The sequence below is a fragment of the Paroedura picta genome, chromosome 5 (genome assembly GCF_049243985.1).
Source record: "Paroedura picta isolate Pp20150507F chromosome 5, Ppicta_v3.0, whole genome shotgun sequence".
Taxonomy (NCBI): domain Eukaryota; kingdom Metazoa; phylum Chordata; class Lepidosauria; order Squamata; family Gekkonidae; genus Paroedura; species Paroedura picta.
Genome location: NC_135373.1, coordinates 89,315,767 through 89,334,985, shown reverse-complemented (window position 1 = coordinate 89,334,985; position 19,219 = coordinate 89,315,767). Strand labels below are relative to the sequence as shown.

General features: G+C 39.7%; 1 protein-coding gene across 2 annotated transcripts in view; it reads left to right on the top strand.

Annotated features, from left to right (window-relative positions):
* Window positions 1-17,203, top strand: part of SLC6A15 (solute carrier family 6 member 15) — a 37,093-nt gene extending 19,890 nt beyond the window's left edge. For both annotated transcript variants that reach the window (XM_077338951.1, XM_077338953.1), the window contains exons 5-12: window positions 1,316-1,497; window positions 5,100-5,210; window positions 9,306-9,547; window positions 9,665-9,857; window positions 12,230-12,422; window positions 14,272-14,431; window positions 14,697-14,859; window positions 15,795-17,203. In XM_077338951.1, the coding sequence (XP_077195066.1) occupies window positions 1,316-1,497; window positions 5,100-5,210; window positions 9,306-9,547; window positions 9,665-9,857; window positions 12,230-12,422; window positions 14,272-14,431; window positions 14,697-14,859; window positions 15,795-16,166 (1,616 nt within the window). In that variant the 3' untranslated portion in view covers window positions 16,167-17,203. The remainder of the gene's footprint in view (window positions 1-1,315; window positions 1,498-5,099; window positions 5,211-9,305; window positions 9,548-9,664; window positions 9,858-12,229; window positions 12,423-14,271; window positions 14,432-14,696; window positions 14,860-15,794) is intronic.
* Window positions 17,204-19,219: the final 2,016 nt, after the last annotated feature.

Below are 19,219 nucleotides of genomic sequence, written 5' to 3'. Positions count from 1 at the left end.
TTTGGGTCCAGCAATATACTGGATATAAACCTGTTTGATATTGAATCAACCACCAGGGGGAGCAAAACACAAGTGGAACAGAAAACAAATCTAGAAGAACCAGGAATTTACAAGTAAAGAAAATGAGAATGTGGGAAAGCCCTTACATTCAGGGCATTAATGGTGATTGGCATTTCCCTAGGCATACAAGAAAGGGCCACAGGAGCCAAGCACTGACCAAACCCTTCTGTTCACCCACTCACAATCTACCTAAATTCGCAGAATCTGAATTTCTGTCAGATGGCTATTGAGCCTCTGCTTAAAAACTTCCAAAGGAGAACCCACCACCTCGCAAAGAAGCCTGTTCCATTGTGGAACTGCTCTAACTAGCAGGAACTTCTTCCGAATGTTTAGCCAAAAATTATTTTGAATTAATTTCATCCCATTCGTTCTGGTCTGACCCTCTGGGACAACAGAAAACAACTCTGCTCCATCCTCTGTGTGACAGCCCTTCAAGTGTTTGAAGATGGCTATCATATCACCTCTTAGTTGTCTTCTCTTCAGGCTAGACAGACCAAGATCCCTCAGCCTTTCCTCATACATCTTGGTCTCCAAACCCCTCACTATTTCTTTTGCCCTCCTCTGGACACTCTCCAGTTTGTTTACATCTTTCTTCAATTGTAGTGCCCAAAACTGAACACAGTACTCTGTGATGTCTCACCAGAGCAGAGTAAAGCAGTACCATCACCTCGTGTGATCTGGATACTGTACTGCTTTTGATATAGCCCCAAATCCCATTAGCCACTGACTCACACTGCTGACTCATGTTCAGTGTATGGTCTACTAAGACCCCTAGGCCCTTTTCACACATACTACTGCCAAGCTAGGTCTCCCCAATCCTAAAATGATGCATTTTTTTCCCTACATAAATGCAGAACTGTCTTCCAGTCTGTCAAGATCATCCTACATCCTGATTCTGTCTTCTGCTGTGTTTGCTACCCCTCCCAGTTTGCTGTCATTGGCAAATTTAATAAGCACCCCCTCTAATACTTCATCCAAATCATTTATAAATATGTTGAACAACACTGGGCCCAGAACATTCCACTTGTCACTCCTCCCCAAGAGGATGATTAACAAGCACCCTTCAGGTGCAATCTGTCAAACAGTTATCGATCCACTCACCAGTAATAGGATCCATACCATGTTTTACCAACTTATCAACAAGAATATCATGTGGATATTATTTTGAGTTTTCTTCTGAATGCCTTAAATAATATCTTATGTGTTGCTTTCTGTCTAGAATTAACCATTTGTGGCTTTGTTTCTGTGTTGTCAGTTGTGGAGCTGGAGTGTGAAAAAAGTTCAGCTACCACCTATTACTGGTACCGAGAAGCGCTCAATATTTCCAACTCTATCTCAGAAAGTGGAGGTCTGAACTGGAAAATGACTATCTGTTTATTGGCTGCCTGGGTGATGGTGTGCCTAGCAATGATCAAAGGAATCCAGTCTTCTGGCAAGGTGAGTCTGTGTAGTCCTGATTCACATTTCCCATTTGAATTTTTACTCACCACACCCCTTTACCTAGCTTCTCATAAAGTTTGTCCGGGCAGGCTGAAAGCCATGACTCATTGTGCTTTTTTGTAATCCCAAGTGGGGAAATGCTAGTACATAAATATTAACATTGTAGTCTATTAAATCTAGAAGTTGTCCTTGGATAAAAAGAGTGAGGGAGTGCTGCGGTATGAGAACCCATTTTTGTTTTCTTTTGCTGTTGATTCTGCTGATAACTATATCTCATTTTATCTCATGTATGCTTATGCATTCATGTGATTGGAAAAAAAAAAAGACCAGAATAACAGAATTGCCAGGTGGCTTTCTTCAAATTATTTTTCTTGTCTGGATTGGAATCAGACCCACAAAACAATCAAATAGACAGGGCAAGTGTCTGAGATGGGTATTCAGTATCTTTGTGCCACAGGAGATGCACAACAGAAATGAGGAGCCAACTTTCCACATTGTAATCCATAAGGAGATATGCAGCTGAAATATACGCACAAAAAGGGATCAGACCAGAATAATCAGGCAAGTAGTGGTGCAAAGATATCAACCAAGGAGCTCTGTGATATACAAATGATAGGGCAGGTGGCAGGGCTATACCTGAAGAAGACAGAAGCAACAGGTATCATAGTTTGCAAAGAGAACAGGGGCTTAGAACAGGACACAACACAAGAAAACCAATAGAAGAAATGCCACACGCATATATATGGGCTAATGGAAGATTAACTGACTACTTTCAGACATCTACACTGCAATTCTGAGAGCTTTTTCCAGGAGTCAGCCACATGGAGCAGGCTTCAGTAAGATTCTGAGTAGACTTGTTTAATGTGGCAGTGTTATCAAGCAAAGAACAGTAAGAGCTACATATTAGGGGGGAAATTTCAGAGTAGTTCAGCAGTGAAATCAGCTGCCTAAGGAGGTGGGAAACTCCCTTCACTGGGAGTTTTTAAGTAGTGTCTGAATGGATACTTATCCTGGATGCTTTAGGCTGATCCTGCGTTGAGCAGGGGGTTGGACTAGATGGTCTGTATGGCTCCTTCCAGCTCTATGATTCTACGATCTGAGTTACAAAGATCTTGTCATAGAAGAGGGTTGTGGTGAGAGGTATTTTTTTGGTTTCTCCCAATCACATCTACTATCAACAATTACATCTACAACTAGAAACATAAGAATAGGAGAATTTAAGAGTAACTGTGCTAGATCAGACCAGAGAGGAAGAAGTTATCTGTCTACACTTTTGATCTCATGCATAATTTTATAAGCTTCTGTTATGATTCCTATTAGGTTTCTTTTCTAAACCAAAATGTCCCAGACTCTTTAGCCTTCCCTCAAAGGAAACATGCTTGAACACCTCAGTCATCTTGAATGCTTTCTTCTGTACTTTTTCCAGCTTTGCAATGTCCTTCTAAAGTGTCTAACTAAAGCAATCATGTGTTGAATGAAACTGAATCATTACTTTTTTAAAGAGAAAAAGTGAGATCTTGTTAACAAACAATCAACCATCACTTAACTGCCCTTTAAGCATGTGTGGGAAATTATTCCCAGTCCCCAGATCAGGTTGATTGTTCTACACATACTTTAAACCCATAACTGCGGGTCCTATCCTTTTCTGCCAACAAGAACCGCTCCCTGTCCTCCTCTAGGTGCAACCTTTGAAATACTTAAAGAAAGCAATCATGTCCCTTCTCAACCTCTTCTTCTTCAGACTTAACATTCCCTCACCCTTTCCTCATAGGGCTTGGTCCCCTGGCCACAGGTCATCCTAGTTGCTCTCCTCTGCACCCTCAATTTTGTCCACATCCTTTTTGAAATGAGGCTGCCAGAACTGCGTATAGTACACCATGTGTGATCTGGCCAATGCTGTATGAGAAGACATGTCAGACAAATTAACAGTTCCAAATGTGTCTAAATATTATATATATATTTGATATTTTTGGGAAGATTAGATATAAACTATCAATTGGGTTTGATTAGTTAGTATCCAAATGGACAATTCTAGTAAATAATGGGAGAAAAAGAATTTCAGGCGAGCTTCCAGTTCTCTTTTCTTAACTTCCACCTTTCTTTTGCTCACTTCCCAGCTGATAATGCAAATATAACATGTTGAATTCATCCATGACTGATCTGAACCATGTGACAGTATGCCTAAAGTCTTGGTTTCCACTGACATTGGAAAAGACAATTCTTTAAGAGACATGCACAAGATTTATTTCTATTTGACCAACCATTGCAGTAACATGTCCCATGCTACAAATTAGAAAATTGCAGGGGAAATTTTATATGTTTCTTGTTCTTTTACAAATGGTCCTGACTTGTCAATCAAATAGTGATGATGTATTCTCAGAATTATTCTCTTAAATTAACTATTCACATGGGATCTTCTACCATGACCTCCTGCTTTTGGGCAAGAGGACTGATTCGTACTGGTATGTGGTAAAATTAAACCTATGATAAATAAAAGAGGGTGTTTTTTCCCTATCCTGCTCCAGCTAAGTGTAATGTACTAGTTGCTTCTCTTTTGCAAACTTCATTTCAGTGATTAACTCTCTGAAACTTTCTATGGACTTGTCAGTGGCTTCAAACAAACTTGTTTCTAGCTTTCATCTTCCCAGGTGTTTAAGTTGTGCAAGAGGTCATTTCTTACTTCTGTTTTCAGATTGGAAATGATTGAACAAAGCTAGAACTAATTTAAATATAGCCAGGTTTGGAAGACTGACTCAGTGCTTAGATGAAGAGATTCCAGTGAATATGCTGGGAATATGTTTTGTTTTGCTTTCTTCTCTAGAACAATATATTCTGTCTCTCCCTCTACCTTGATTTGGCTATAATTATATTTCTTTGTACATTGATACAAATCACAGTAAAACACCAAGATTTCCTACCCATCTCAAAGTAACAAAAGTGTCATGCCATCTTAAGGATGGCATAAGCCTTTGTGATATTATTACACTGTGCCAGATGCATGGAATAAGCTCTCCGACAAGCTGAGGGCCCTGTGGGAGTTTTTGGCATTCTGCAGGGCCTGTAAGACAAAGCACTTCCGCTGGGTCTATGGTTGAGGACAGCCTAGGAAGATCTGAAACCCCCCTGGCAGAGGTGAATGAAAGACCTAGAATTTTGGTAGTTACCACCAGCAAACCATCACTGTGGATGATGGGTTGCCGCTCGGGGTCCCCCTGAGACTGGACGATAGCTAGTGCTATGGGATTGGAAATATTGTTGCTATAGGGTTTTAATGGGTGGTTTAAAAAGAAGCAGCCAGAGACAGGGGTGCATGGTGAAGACTTTCCTATAGAATCGCAGAGGGTCGGACACGACTGAATGGATAGCATCATCATCATTAATGGGATAATACAGTATGTTTTATTGGGGGGTAAATAAATAAATAAATAAATAATAAATAAATAAATAAATTCCTTGCAAAATAGGAGAAATGAATCCACTATTCATAATGCTGTAGCTGTCATTATTTAAGACTGCACAATTTGTTGATTTGGTTATCTGGGTTTTATAAGTATGAGATATGATGAGAATCAATGTAAAATCCTTTTCATGTTTTTCAGATCATGTATTTTAGCTCCCTTTTCCCTTATGTGGTACTTATATGCTTTCTAATCAGAGGGCTGCTCTTAAATGGTTCAGTGGATGGCATTCGTCACATGTTTACCCCCAAGGTATGTACATGGTTTCTGCCAAAGATTTGCCTGTATTAGACATTATTTTATGTTTGAATGGTTTCTTGTATCACTTCAAGACCAGATTATATTTAACTAGTTGAGATCAGTTTATTGACTGAGACCGTTTCCACACTGGGAACTTCACTGCCCCGGCTCCCATGCAGAAGCACAAATCTGGGGCAGACGAGGTGCACCAGGCCAAATGCTCCCCCGTGCAGGAGCAGGAAAGGGTGGGGCAACCAGCCCCGGCTCAAACTCCAACCTGCAGCCCAGTGCAAAGCCTCTGATGGGGAAAATGGCCTCAGAGTATACCTGCTGTGAGAAAGAGTTTCAGCTCAAATGAAGTTTCATCCTATTTATACCATTACAACCAAACCTTCCACCACAGGGATTAGGATTTTCCCATACCATGGGTACTGCCCGCTGACATGGGACCTCACCAAGGGGGAGCAATTCCTATGTGTAATGTGCATGCATTCAGGAGCCTGCTATAGACAAGAATCCACATTTCATCCATAAGTGTTTGCCAAGATCTCCACAAGAGCTATAGGATAGACAGCTGCACATGCAACATAAAATAATTTATTTTAATGATACTTCTCTCTGCAGTAGAGTTGATCATGTTTCCTAGATGGTACATAGCAAAAGTGACAATAATGCAACCACAAAACATAAACGTTTTATGAATTGTCAGACAATGAGAAACAAAGTTTCTCAGTGCTCTGCTCTCTTCCATTATTCCCTTCCACTGCTTTTTACCTTTCTTGGCAGCCATCCCGTAACCAAAGCAGTTTCATTTGCCAAAACAACTTCATGCTGCCCTAGCTACTGCTATCCCTTTATTTCAGTTTGGTTGGATGCCCCCTAAGACCTTCTCCTCATCAGTAGATCTTTTGAAAGAAGGTTGGACAAGGATGTCATTCTATATCATTTTTAAATTATAGTTCTGCATCAAAGGATAGTTTATTTTGATTATATCTATCTGTCTGTCTGTCTATCTGTTTGTTTTGCCTATTGTCCTATATTCTGAGAGCCAGTTTGGTGTAGTGGTTAGGAGTGCGGACTTCTAATCTGGCATGCCAGGTTCGATTCTGCGCTCCCCCACATGCAACCAGCTGGGTGACCTTGGGCTCGCCATGGCACTGATAAAACTGTTCTGACCGGGCAGTGATATCAGGGCTCTCTCAGCCTCAACCACCTCACAGGGTGTCTGTTGTGGGGAGAGGAATGGGAAGGCGACTGTAAGCCGCTTTGAGCCTCCTTTGGGTAGGGAAAAGCGGCATACAAGAACCAACTCTTCTTCTTCTTCTTCTTCTATGTCTTCTTGATATTTTACTTTTAAATAATTTTCATTCAACAACTCAAGATATGCAAATGATGTGCAAACACAAGTTGTCCATCCACATAGCTTCAGTTCTGTGCACACACACATGCAAGTGCAATGTCATCCTTCTATAACAAGGAAAATGAGTTTGTGCAAATACATTGAGTAGAATAAAAGTCCATATGAAAGAGATAGCAAGATAGAAGTAATGCAATCTGACCCTGTACTATTAAGAAAGCTGCTCACATATTCCAATGGGCTGTCTTTAGTCACTATGTCCTAATTTTAATTGTGGATAAATCAGCAGTCCTTACTCAAGATCACATGTACAAGGTAGTTTTAAATCCCTTTTAAAAGACACTCCCATCCCTGAAGCCAAGTATGTAATAGAAGAATGAAAATATTACTCATTTTTAATGATGAAAAACTAAGCCAGGCAGATGATTAAGAGATTTAGGAAAAGTCACACGGGAAGTCAAATGCAGCAGCTGAACTGGACTGAGTTAATCCTAATCCCTTGGTATGTGGGAAATCATGGTCATCTTTCAGAATATTTTCAGGATTCTTTGACACTCGCTTTGCCTTAGTAGATCTTATGGAAGCATTTTGTGTGCCAGTGTTGACAAAGTATAATGCATTAGAAAAAGCTGATATCTAAATCCCTTGGATAAAATGGTTCCACCACAAAAACATGTATTTTGGCCTAAATTCATCAGCCATGTCTCCACACGCCTGTTCTCTATATCCATCATGCATTTATTTCAGAATCCTAGAGGTACTAACAATACTTAGAGAGCTATTCCTGAGACTAGGTCTTTCTCTGCTACTGTTTATGGCTTCTGGTTGTGGTCTGTTCCTCCTTGCTTTATATTATTCCCAAAAGCCCATTAGAGAACAACTGGTGATTTCATTTATCTTCAAGTTATCTCAGAGTAATATTTAAAGACTATTTACTTCTGTGTGTCATTAATTTTGGGACCCAGAGATAATTCTATATATTAGGCCAAGCCCTAAAATGAATATAAACTCCGAATGCAGTGTAAATGATTTTGGGGTGGTGTTTTTATCATGAAACTTTCATAATTTGTATTCAAATCTAAAAGTAGCGCAGCTGATAGAATGAAGGGGCGAGAGCATTGTATTTTGTATTTTGTTCAACTCTCTTCTTCTGTGGTAAATAGTGAGGCTTGGATGAGCATGACTAGACTAGACTAGGGTCCAAAGTCTAGAGGTCAAATTCATATACTGTAGCAGTTGTATACAAAGTTGTATACAAAGAGTACTGCATTGTCTATGAGCACCTGTCACCTGTCCATTTTTTAGCCCACAGCTGATCCCATGTATATTTAACTAGAAATAGTGAATATATTTAGTATTATCAAGTATGATAGGATTTTACTTTACAGATGGGATTTGAAGCTTGATCCAAAGCATACACAGAGAAATAGGTTCAATTAAAATCCGTGGTAATTATTGATGTGTGTTTAGGACCGGAGAATATGGGAGAACTTTACTTGGACATGAGAAATTGCTTCAGAGCAGTGGGTATATTCAGTTCAATAACACGTAGAAATTCAGAAAGAATTAAGAGTGGACACATTGCCATCTAGTGAGAATATACTGGTATGACTGCATATGTGAGGATTTGTATTTGGAGCACTGTGGGCAGAGTCTTTATATTTCATCTGAATATTTTTATACCTAGTACAATATATATTAGTTGGATCAATTTATGCTAACATTCCACATAGTTTCAAAATGAGTTGTCTCAGTTTCTTCCACATAACTAGAGAATGAAAGATATCAAAGAACAATTTGGTATTTTATAAGCAACAAATATGTTTATACCAACTTTCATTTTTTCTTGTTTAGAGGAAGAAATGCTCCAAACAGCTAAACATATTTTTCTCAAAGGGATTGTACCGTGATTCTGATTTGAAAGGGTCCTCCTGTTTCTTATTGGGTGTTTTCACTCCTGGACCACAGTACAAGCAGATTTAAATGCTTCATAATCCATTATAGTCCATGAGTTTAGAATGGTGGGACTTCATTTGGATTGCACAGGAGATATAAAATGTATACCAATTGATTTGGGTATTGCTTTCCATCCTGCTTAATCACATTTATTATTTGCTACTCTACTAAATAATTATTGCCACTTAATAAATATTGCCACTTAATAAATGAAAGCCTCGCAAACAAAAATATTGGTATTATTGATTGGCCAAAATCAATAATTAATGAGCAAAAATAATTTAGAATAATAAAATCATAAAGCTGAAAGGGGCCACAGAGTCCATCTAGTCCAACCCTCCGATCAATGCAGGATCAGCCTAAAGCATCCATGATAAGTATCTGTCCAGCCGCTGCTTGAAGACTGTCAGTGAGGGGGAGTTCACCGCCTCCTTAGGCAGTTAATTCCACTGATGAATTGCTCCACATTTTTCCCCCTGATATCTAGCCGATATTGTTCTCCATGTAGTTTAAAACCATTACTGTGGGCTCTGTCCTCTGCTGTCAACAGGAACCTTACCCTTCCCTCCTCCTCTGCCCTCCTCTATTTGTTATGTTTTGACCAACCCATAATTCAGGTAATGCTTCGTAGGTCATCCAGTGGCATATGCGTTATATTCAATTTTGGACTGCATTCTGGTTTGACACTTGGTTTTAGGATTGAGGATGATATGGGTCTGGATTATTTGTTACCTCTCTGTATGGGAGGAAATGCTGCATTCTAGCTGACATCTGTTGTGTCTCATTTCAAACAGCTTGAAATAATGCTGGAGCCAAAGGTCTGGAGAGAAGCTGCTGCTCAGGTGTTCTTTGCCTTAGGGCTTGGATTTGGTGGAGTCATTGCCTTTTCAAGCTATAACAAGAGAGACAACAACTGCCATTTCGATGCTGTTCTGGTGTCCTTCATCAATTTTTTCACTTCTGTGCTGGCAACTTTGGTGGTGTTTGCTGTTCTGGGCTTCAAAGCAAATATCATAAATGAGAAATGCATTATCCAGTATGAATATTCATTTCTTTATCTATTTTATAGTCTTTTATAGTCTTTCATGTTAGGAATGTACACAGTGAACCTTTGGATTGATTGTGCATATCTGTATTTCTTTGTGTTTTCCAGGAATTCTGAAAAGATTGTGAAACTTCTGGAGGTAGGCAATGTTAGCCGGGCTGTGATACCTCCTCATATTAATTTTGTGAACATCACAGCGGAAGATTATAATTTGGCTTATGATATGATCAAGAAAGTTAAAGAAGGAGAATTTTCTGCTCTCGGTCTGAAACCCTGCCTAATTGAAGAGGAGCTTGACAAGGTTAGAGTGATTCTTCAGCTTTTGAAGAAAGTACAAACAAATAACAGTTCAGAGGCAATCAGAAACCATGCTTGTTTTAATTGTGCTTAGTTTAGGACACAAAGAATGAGCCTGCAGGTGATCAATGAAACCTAGCTGTCCTCAACAATTCATGGTTTAAGCACAGTCATTTTTCCTCCATAGTCTTCCTCCTTTTACTTATATGCCCTGCAGAATTGTTCTCTCCCCTCAAATACCTATCCAGATACCTAGAGTGTTCTAAAATGGAGCTAATTTAGCTGCCCAAATTAGACAGTTATTCTTTCTCAGAGGTAATCAGTGTAATCCTGTGGCTATTAAAATCTTTAAGGCCAAAATTTTATCTCAGATTTTGTTTGCTATCTTTGTTTGTATCAAGACCTGCAATAATAATATTGAGGGCATCCAAGCTTCTTTCTTTCACCAAATTCTGGGAGTTCCTAAATGTATTTATCATTTTTCCATTTGTGCTGAATAGGGTCAATTGTTTAAATACTGGTTAAAAATATACTTTAGATCTGAGCCAGGTAGTTTACTATCCCAACTAATAAGTGATCCTTATAGATCTACCTGGTCCTCAGTAACTGAGTCCAAAGTCAATCAAATAGACATCTTTGAACATCCTGATGAACCCTTTATATTTTGCTCTATTAAATAGAGACTGTTAGAGTACCACAAACTTTTTTTAAACTTCAGTCCAGTCTGCTCTGCTTCTAGAATTGGACTGCATTTTCAAATTGGAAGAATGGCATCTTTTTTCTTTGTTTACAAGTTGAAAGAGTACATTTGGTTAGTCTTTTCCTCATCCCTCTAACTCCTGTGGAAACCTGATGTGCCTCTGCACCACTCATGTTAAAATTAGAAACATAAGTACTGCAACAAGCCATAGTTGTCATACAGAGCAAAAAACACCCTGCTAACTCCCAGTATGTAAGGGCCTCATGGTACATATTAGCAGCCAGACAAAAGTCCCGTCTTGAATACTGAGACCACCTGATATCAGAGAACTCTTCTCCCTCCCCCCATGCAACTATAGAAACCAGATATTAGCTGACAAACATTCGTACTCTCTCTGCATACAGTTTTGAGGCTGCATCTTCTGTTGTACGACTGTATTGCTTGCTGGGCATTAATGATCTTTGCAGATTCACCTTTGCAGCTCTTTTTCTTTTCTCAACTTTAGTGGAGTTTCTACTGTTACTTGGCTACCATTGAGGCAGATTTCTGTGAGGAAAGATTTTGACTTCACTACTTGCTTTTAGCTATAGCCTATATACTATAGCCTCCATATACACTTTCTGCTGTAATAATAAATTGTTTGATATGCATGTAATCTTCAACTCACTAAAGATGGATTCCAACATAGGCTTGCAACTCTTAAAACTTCTTTTATTCTCTTAGTGTGTTACTTTGTATCCCATAGACCCATTATGCATGGGAGTTTTAGCGCACATTCGGGGTGGAATGGCGGCGACTAAAATCATCGATAACGCATGGAGCCGGCTGCAACTGGCCTCAGCTTCGGTGCATGCCGCTGAAAAAGCTGCGTCAGTGAAACGCGGAAGAAAGCGAAGCTTCCGGGTGACCGGGGCGCAACCAGAAGTGGTGCCCAGATCGCCGCGTGCATAATCGGTTACTCTGGGTTTTGCCGCTGTCGCACCCCGCCCCGTGCATAACCAGTATGCGTCGCGTCTTCCCCCTCCGCGTTTTCCATGTGACCCGAAATCGCCGTTTCGGCGGCCGTGCATAATGGGCCATATTGACACATATATATGAAGAAGAAAAGTTGGTTCTTACATGTAGCTTTTCTCTACAAGTAGGAAACTCAAAGTGGCTTACAATCGCCTTCCTTTTCCTCTCCCCACAACAGACACTCTGTGAGGTAGGTAAGGTTGAGAGAGCCCTGATATTACTACTCGGTCAGAACAGCTTTATCAGTGCTGTGGTGAGCCCAAGGTCACCTAGCTTGTTGAATGTGGAGTGACAGTGCTCCTTTGCAGAGAGCTGCATTAACAATTGCTATCAACCAAAAGAGCCACATTTACTTTCATCCTGCACAGAAACCTCCAGTTTACCTGTTTCTCTGGCATCAGCTTTTTCAAGGTGAGAACCTGTTGCCAACCACAAGCTCTGCTGGCCTTACCCACTTTCCTAGAACTGGGGAACTGAACTCAGAAGAGCCATACCTGGCATGTCAAAGAGCCACAAGCTACTGAATGAGTATCCCCATTCTACAGTGACAAAGGCAATAGTTTGAGCCTATGGTTCTTCAATGAGAAACAATGTTTATAATATTCTAGTTGGCTTTATTTCACCTTATCCTCTACTTGATTATTTGAATTTCTATGTCATAGGCTATTCAAGGAACTGGATTAGCTTTCATTGCCTTTACAGAAGCTATGACACACTTTCCTGCTTCTCCATTCTGGTCAGTGATGTTCTTTCTCATGCTGGTCAATTTGGGGCTTGGCAGTATGTTTGGAACCATTGAAGGGATCACTACACCTATAGTAGATACTTTCAAAGTGAGAAAAGAAATTTTGACTGGTAAGTTGGTACAAAGAATAGTATATTTTGTGCTGAAATTGAATACTAAAAATCAATTGGAATACAGCTTGGTGGTCCTGTACTTGTGTACTCCTCTATTGATTTTCCTACAGTTGGTATTTCTAGGTTCTAAAAGAATCTTGCTTATGAAAAATCATAACTCCCTAAAATGTTTGGTTTGGATCCAAATTGCAAATAGAGTGAGGCTAAATGGCTTTCTTCCTTCCTTGACCCTATCTATAACCCTTTGAGCCCTGGTCCAAATTCTGTTCCTGAATGAGGGGACCCTCACAAAAGTGGTGGCCTTCAATGGCCATGGAACTGGCTAACAAAAATGTAGCTCTGCTAGTGAAGTGGCATGATACTAGCTAGTCACCACCTTTGGATCCAACATCTTTTCTTTAGGATTATTATAGGAGTAAAAAAAAATAAAGGATAGATATTAACAATACAAAAAGATATAACTTTTGTTCAGGAGTGCAGAGCTAAAATTTCTGTGATGACCTTACCTCAAGGTTCTTCTGATAAAACCTGTAATCCTAAAATGATTTGCTTTAGATTTGAAATAGGCAACAAAAAGGACATGAAGAGTGTGATATAGCTAAGAAGCTTTCATTTGATCAACTTGAATAAGCAAGGATAATTTCTGACTGATCTAATGGGATAAATTTGCTTTCTCAAGTTTGTCTCCATCTCATTTGTCTGCTTCCTGGCAGAATTTAAATTAAATTAGTTAAGAAAACAGGCTATATATTTAAAATAGGAATGTGAATTATATATCTCAAACTAATGCACCTGGCAGTGATTTGTTCAAGGTCTGTTCTAGGACTGCCAGGCATGGCCGAGCAACTGGTGGGAAGCCAGGGGGTGGGGACATAAGGTGGGGGTAGTCATGGCTTTCTAGGAATCATTGGAAACTTCATGATAAAACCATAGAATTTCCAGTGATTTCTAGGGTAAACTGATGCATCTTATAGGTTTTTCCTGGAAGTGATATCACACCATTGCCAACAGCTGTTATTGTTGTTTTACATTATTTTTCTCCTGTTGGTTGTATTCTCAATTTACTCAGAGAGAGAAAAGGAGCAAGCTACTCTGTAGTCCCCCTCAGAAGAAGAGGCCTGGGACCAGATCGATGCATGGTGGGCCATACGAAGTAGGGAGAACAGTCAGAAGGTAGCAAAATCACAAGATGACATAGTCCCATTGTATATGGCACTGGTCAGACCACACCTGGAGTACTGTGTGCAGTTCTGGAGGCCTCACTTCAAGAAGGACGTAGATAAAATTGAAAGGGTACAGAGGAGAGCGACGAGGATGATCTGGGGCCAAGAGACCAAGCCCTATGAAGATAGGTTGAGGGACTTGGGAATGTTCAGCCTGGAGAAAAGGAGGTTGAGAGGGGACATGATAGCCCTCTTTAAGTATCACTTGGAGGAGGGCAGGATGCTGTTTCTGTTGGCTGCAGAGGAAAGAACGCACAGTAATGGGCTTAAACTACAAGTACAACGATATAGGCTAAATATCAGGAAAAAAATCACACTCAGAGTAGTTCAGCAGTGGAATAGGCTGCCTAAGGAGGTGGGGAGCTCCCCCTCACTGGCAGTCTTCAAGCAAAGGTTGGATACACACTTTTCTTGTGTAGCCTGTATGGCCTGTATGGCCCCTTCCAACTCTATGATTCGGTGATTTTGTGAACCTGAAGACCATACCAGAACATACTGATAATATATGAAAAGCACCTTCCTGCAAGAAAGCAATGTAGTGACGATTAATAAAAAGCCAAATAATTTATATTAAGAATATTGACACATGATGACCCCCCCCCTATTTATGTGCTTTATTGCAGTTGTGTGCTGTCTTCTAGCATTTTGCATTGGCCTACTATTTGTGCAGCGGTCTGGTAACTACTTTGTAACTATGTTTGATGACTACTCAGCTACATTGCCACTGCTAATAGTCGTCCTTTTGGAGAATATTGCCATGTCTTATATTTATGGGATTGACAAGTAAGTGTGCACACGCCCTAAGATATTAAAATATTCAACACTGTTGACAATCATACCTGTTACAGTGCTATTAGCACAATAGATTCAATTATAAAGGAAGACTCTATATAACTACTTTAAGCATTCTTTATTACATGTATTTTATGAAGTTATATAATGTACCTGAGAATAGATATTTCTTTAGATTTTATCAGTATATTAAATTATTTTGAAAAATGCATTAACACAACAATGCCTGAGTTAATAAATTTTCTTTCTTTGCCAGGTTTATGGAAGACCTGAAAGATATGCTTGGTTTTTCTCCAAATCCATACTATTATTACATGTGGAAATATATTTCCCCTATTGTTTTGCTATCTCTGTTGGTAGCTAGCATTGTCCAAATGCTATTAAGCCCCCCTGGTTACAATGCATGGATTCAGCATAAGGTGAGTGATTAGATTAAAAGACAACCTGCACCAGCACTCATCATAATCAAAACTATAGATAAGTTAATTCACAGCTTTCATATATATAAAATTGCATGTTTTAGTTTATAAAAGCCAACACTTTTATCTGAGAAACATATTTTCCTGAGGAGAGATTCAGAGCTTTCTTTGGAAAAGAAGTATAGCCAATGCACACTAAAAAATCTTATTCTCTTTTTAGGAAAATGTTTCTTGAGAAGACTTTCCTAGGAGTAAGTCCCATTGAGTAGACTTGAGTAAGATTCTTAGGAGCCCTGCTTAGCCTTTCCATGTCCCCTTAGTGATCCTGTTTGGTCAGCAGTTCGATTCAAGTTCAGTAAAACCTTAGAGACAAAGAAGAGCTTCAGGGTGTAAGCTTTCTGGAGTCAAAATTTCCTGATTTAAAATCAGGACATGATGATTACTTCATCAGACTCGTGACTGATGAACAGAGCTTTGACTCTTAAAAGCCAATTCTCTGAATCCCTTCTTGGTCTCTAAGGTGCTTCTGCACTCACATCTAAGTGTTCTTCTGCAGACCAACATGGCTACCTTCTGAAACATGTTTGGTCAATGGATGTTATATCCTGCTCATACTATTGTGACTTTCTGCTACTAAGTATCAGTCCTCTTGATGGTGTGTTTTCTTGTACCAAACATTGCTCATACCTCCTTATAAAAGAACCTGGCAGTTAATGCCCAAGGTTGGATTATTTATAATATAAATTGCCACATCAATTCAAAGGAAAACAGACTTTGGGAGGTGTATCATAATACATTGTTAAGAAGTATGTGTAACTGTTCTGTACTATTTGTAACTGCATAATTGATTTCTTAGTAAAGGAAAGTTGTGTTTTGCATTGGCTTAGATAAAGAAAATGAACTAGTAATATTTACTCTGATATTTCTCTACACAGGCTACTGAGGAATTCCAGAACTATCCGAAATGGGGGCTGATTGTGTGTATATCCCTGATTGTTTTCGCTATACTCCCTGTACCAATAGTCTTCCTGATTCGCCGCTTCAACCTTATTGATGATAGCTCTGGTAGCTTAGCTGCTGTTTCCTACAAGAGAGGGCGTATCATAAAGGAACCTGTGAATCTCGAGGGAGATGATACCAGTCTGATCCATGGCAAGAGTCCAAGTGAGGTGCCATCTCCAAGTTTTGGTAAAAACATATACCGAAAACAGACTGGTTCTCCAACCGTGGATACTGCTCCTAACGGTCGCTATGGGATTGGCTACCTAATGACAAACATGTCAGACATGCCAGAGTCTGATTTGTAGCTGCAAATCAAAGCTGATGTTTCTCATACTGAACCACTGAACATTTGTTCTCTGAAGAGAAGCGGACAGCTTCACTTATTAGAGTGCAATCTCAGGTGCCCCATGACTATGTACATCAAAACATCATAACATGTGGTACAAATAGCTTGAAAAATTCCCTTTGGCTCGATTGTCTGGTTTCCATTTGTACTAAAGGGAATGCACATAAATACCAATCAGTGATGGCCTAGCTTTGTCAGGTTTGCCGATTTTTAAAGAATTATTTTCTATCTTTAAAGTACAGGTGTTACCTCAGTTTGTAGCAATTTTTTAAGTGAATTCATATTTCTCTACTGCTGTAACTGAAAGCTCCTTCTTTTTCCCCTTGCAACTCCCCATCCCCCACCCCAGTATTGGATGAATTAACTCCAAAGAGTTGCCAAGCCTGTATTGACTGCACTTATTTGTACATACGTTTGTAGATATCCTGTACTTTTTTTAAGCACTCATAGTCCCTTAGGCTACTAGCTGGGTAAAACACAAACAAAATGAAAACTCTGCAGATTATTTTCTTACATGTAATAGCTGTATAGAGCAATAGTAGAAAACCAAGTATGGTTATACTGGAAACAGAAAAATTCCTCAGACACTGGGGAACTGCATATGATGTGGCTGTATTTTATATACTATATATTTGGGTTTCAGTGTGAAAAGTATGTGAGTCAATCCAAGACTCTTAAAGGTTGTGCAGATTCTGCATTTTTCTAAGCTGTGTGCCTAAAAAATAAAAATAAAACAAGAACCCCCTTCCTAATATTTATTGTGGTTACATGATTACATATATTATATTTATATATAATATACTTGTAATGTACATATGTATAGTAATACTGTATGTAATAGCTTCATACTGTGAAGCAAGATGGCTTTATAAACGTTTCTGTTTTGCTTTTGTTTTACGCAGAGGAAATCTTTCCCCGCCCCCGTCAGTGATAATTACAAAATGTATGGCATTACATTTAATCTAATTAAAGAGAGTGGAAAGATGTTTTCTCTGTATTCACTGGAATTTTATGGTTGCATCTATCAAAAGAGTTACAGAGAGGATGAGAATCAGGGAAAATCTTGATTCTCATCAATTAAGAAAAAACACTTCCAATCTTAAATAACCAATTGCTTCTGTGGGTCAATGAGACCAATTTTTCACTTACCCTTTAGGTAATATAATCAAATCAGAGTCCAGTAGCACCTTTAAGACCAACAAAGATTTATTCAAGGTGTGAGCTTTCAAGTGCAAGCACTCTTCCTCAGACTATGAACTGACCATCATAACAGTAGGAATATCTAAGGGCCATTTCGCACGGCTTCAAAATAGCACAATGGTTGCTAATTGGAAACGCTACTAATTTGCCATAACCCACGATGTCGTAGACAATCTGCAACAATCCTGAAACCGACCCGCAAAAAGCGCTTCGTTGTGGCGCTTTCAGGGGAATCCAGAAAAGTGGATTCACCCTCCGGATAGCGATATACTCCTGCAACCAATCTGCAACAGTAGCGCTAAAGACCTGTGCGTTACCATTGTTGCTGGTTCTTCAAAGTCCCTCCCCCTGGCTCTCTCCTCCAAACTTCCGGCGAAGCGATCGCCATTTTTTTTTCTCTGAGCGAGCGGGGATAAACGCACCAGCGAGCCTCTTTCTGTTTAGAGGCTTCCCTGGCTTCAGTCCTTCACCTTTAGTCACTAAGCACAAACCACATAAAAGCCCGTTTGCTGAAATAAAGTCCCTTTATTTTTTACACATAAATTCAGCCGAAAATCGGGCCCGTGAGAGGGGGGGGGGAATTTTTTTTTATCACTCGAGGCCGCGTGCAAACGATCATACAATCAAACGACAGCTCACATTAGGCAGCTGGATGGGTCTCTCCGTAGCAACGAATCTACCTAGATTCGTTGCTATGGGTCGGTTTTTTTTTTTTTAAACCTTTCTTAAAGGGAAAGGGGCTGTTTGGGAGCATGCTAACGGCTGCCCATTGGCTGCTTGACGGCCAGGGGCGGGACGAGCTTGGCAATAGCGCTTCCTTTCTAGCGATTTCTGCCGAGACCGGAAGCCTGTGGGAAACGCTAAAAAACGCAACTGATTCCACTACAAAGGCAGGTATACATAACGACGAATTCCACTATTTTAAATGGCGATTTTTCATTCCGCAAACGATTTGCAACAAAGATCTCCGTGCGAAAAGGCCCTAAGTAAAAGTTAATCCTGTTGCATTAGTAAACTGTCACAGCATCCAAACACAGCCACCCTTACTTTTAGGTAATACATTTATTATTATTATTATTTATTAGGTAATAAAAGGTAAAGGTATCCCCTGTGCAAGCACCGAGTCATTTCTGACCCTTGGGGTGACGCCCTCCAGCGTTTTCATGGCAGACTCAATATAGGGTGGTTTGCCAGTGCCTTCCCCAGTCATGACCATTTACCCCCCAGCAAGCTGGGTACTCATTTTACCGACCTCGGAAGGATGGAAGGCTGAGTCAACCTTGAGCCGGCTGCTGGGATCGAACTCCCAACCTCATGGGCAAAGCTTTCAGGCGGCTGCCTTACCACTCTGCGCCAGGTAATACCTTTAGGTAAAAGAAGTTCTGACCTTATTTAAGTAATTTGAAGGGGAAGAAAAGTAAAAAGAAAGAAAAAACATGTTCACACACAGGTTAGTTGGGAAGCATTTTTTCAAAGAAAAATCATTTCAATAAAATATTTTAAATGGTGCTTTATGAATACAGAGGAACAGGAAACCTTGCATTCTTTCTGCCCTTTTGGAATTGGTATGATCTGTCTAATGAAGAAATGCTCAACCTTAAACGTATTTAGGGGAAGAAAAAAACTAAAATTTTCAAAAAATGCTTAGGATACAACTTTAAGAAGTATATTACAAATGTTTCAACACTGGTAAACAAGGCTTGTGAGTCACATCAAAACATACATGTGTGTTACTCATTTAAGATTTATTGGAACCCCCATACATTTTGAATCCTCCCTTAACTTGAACATTTATAGTACAGAGTTACAGCA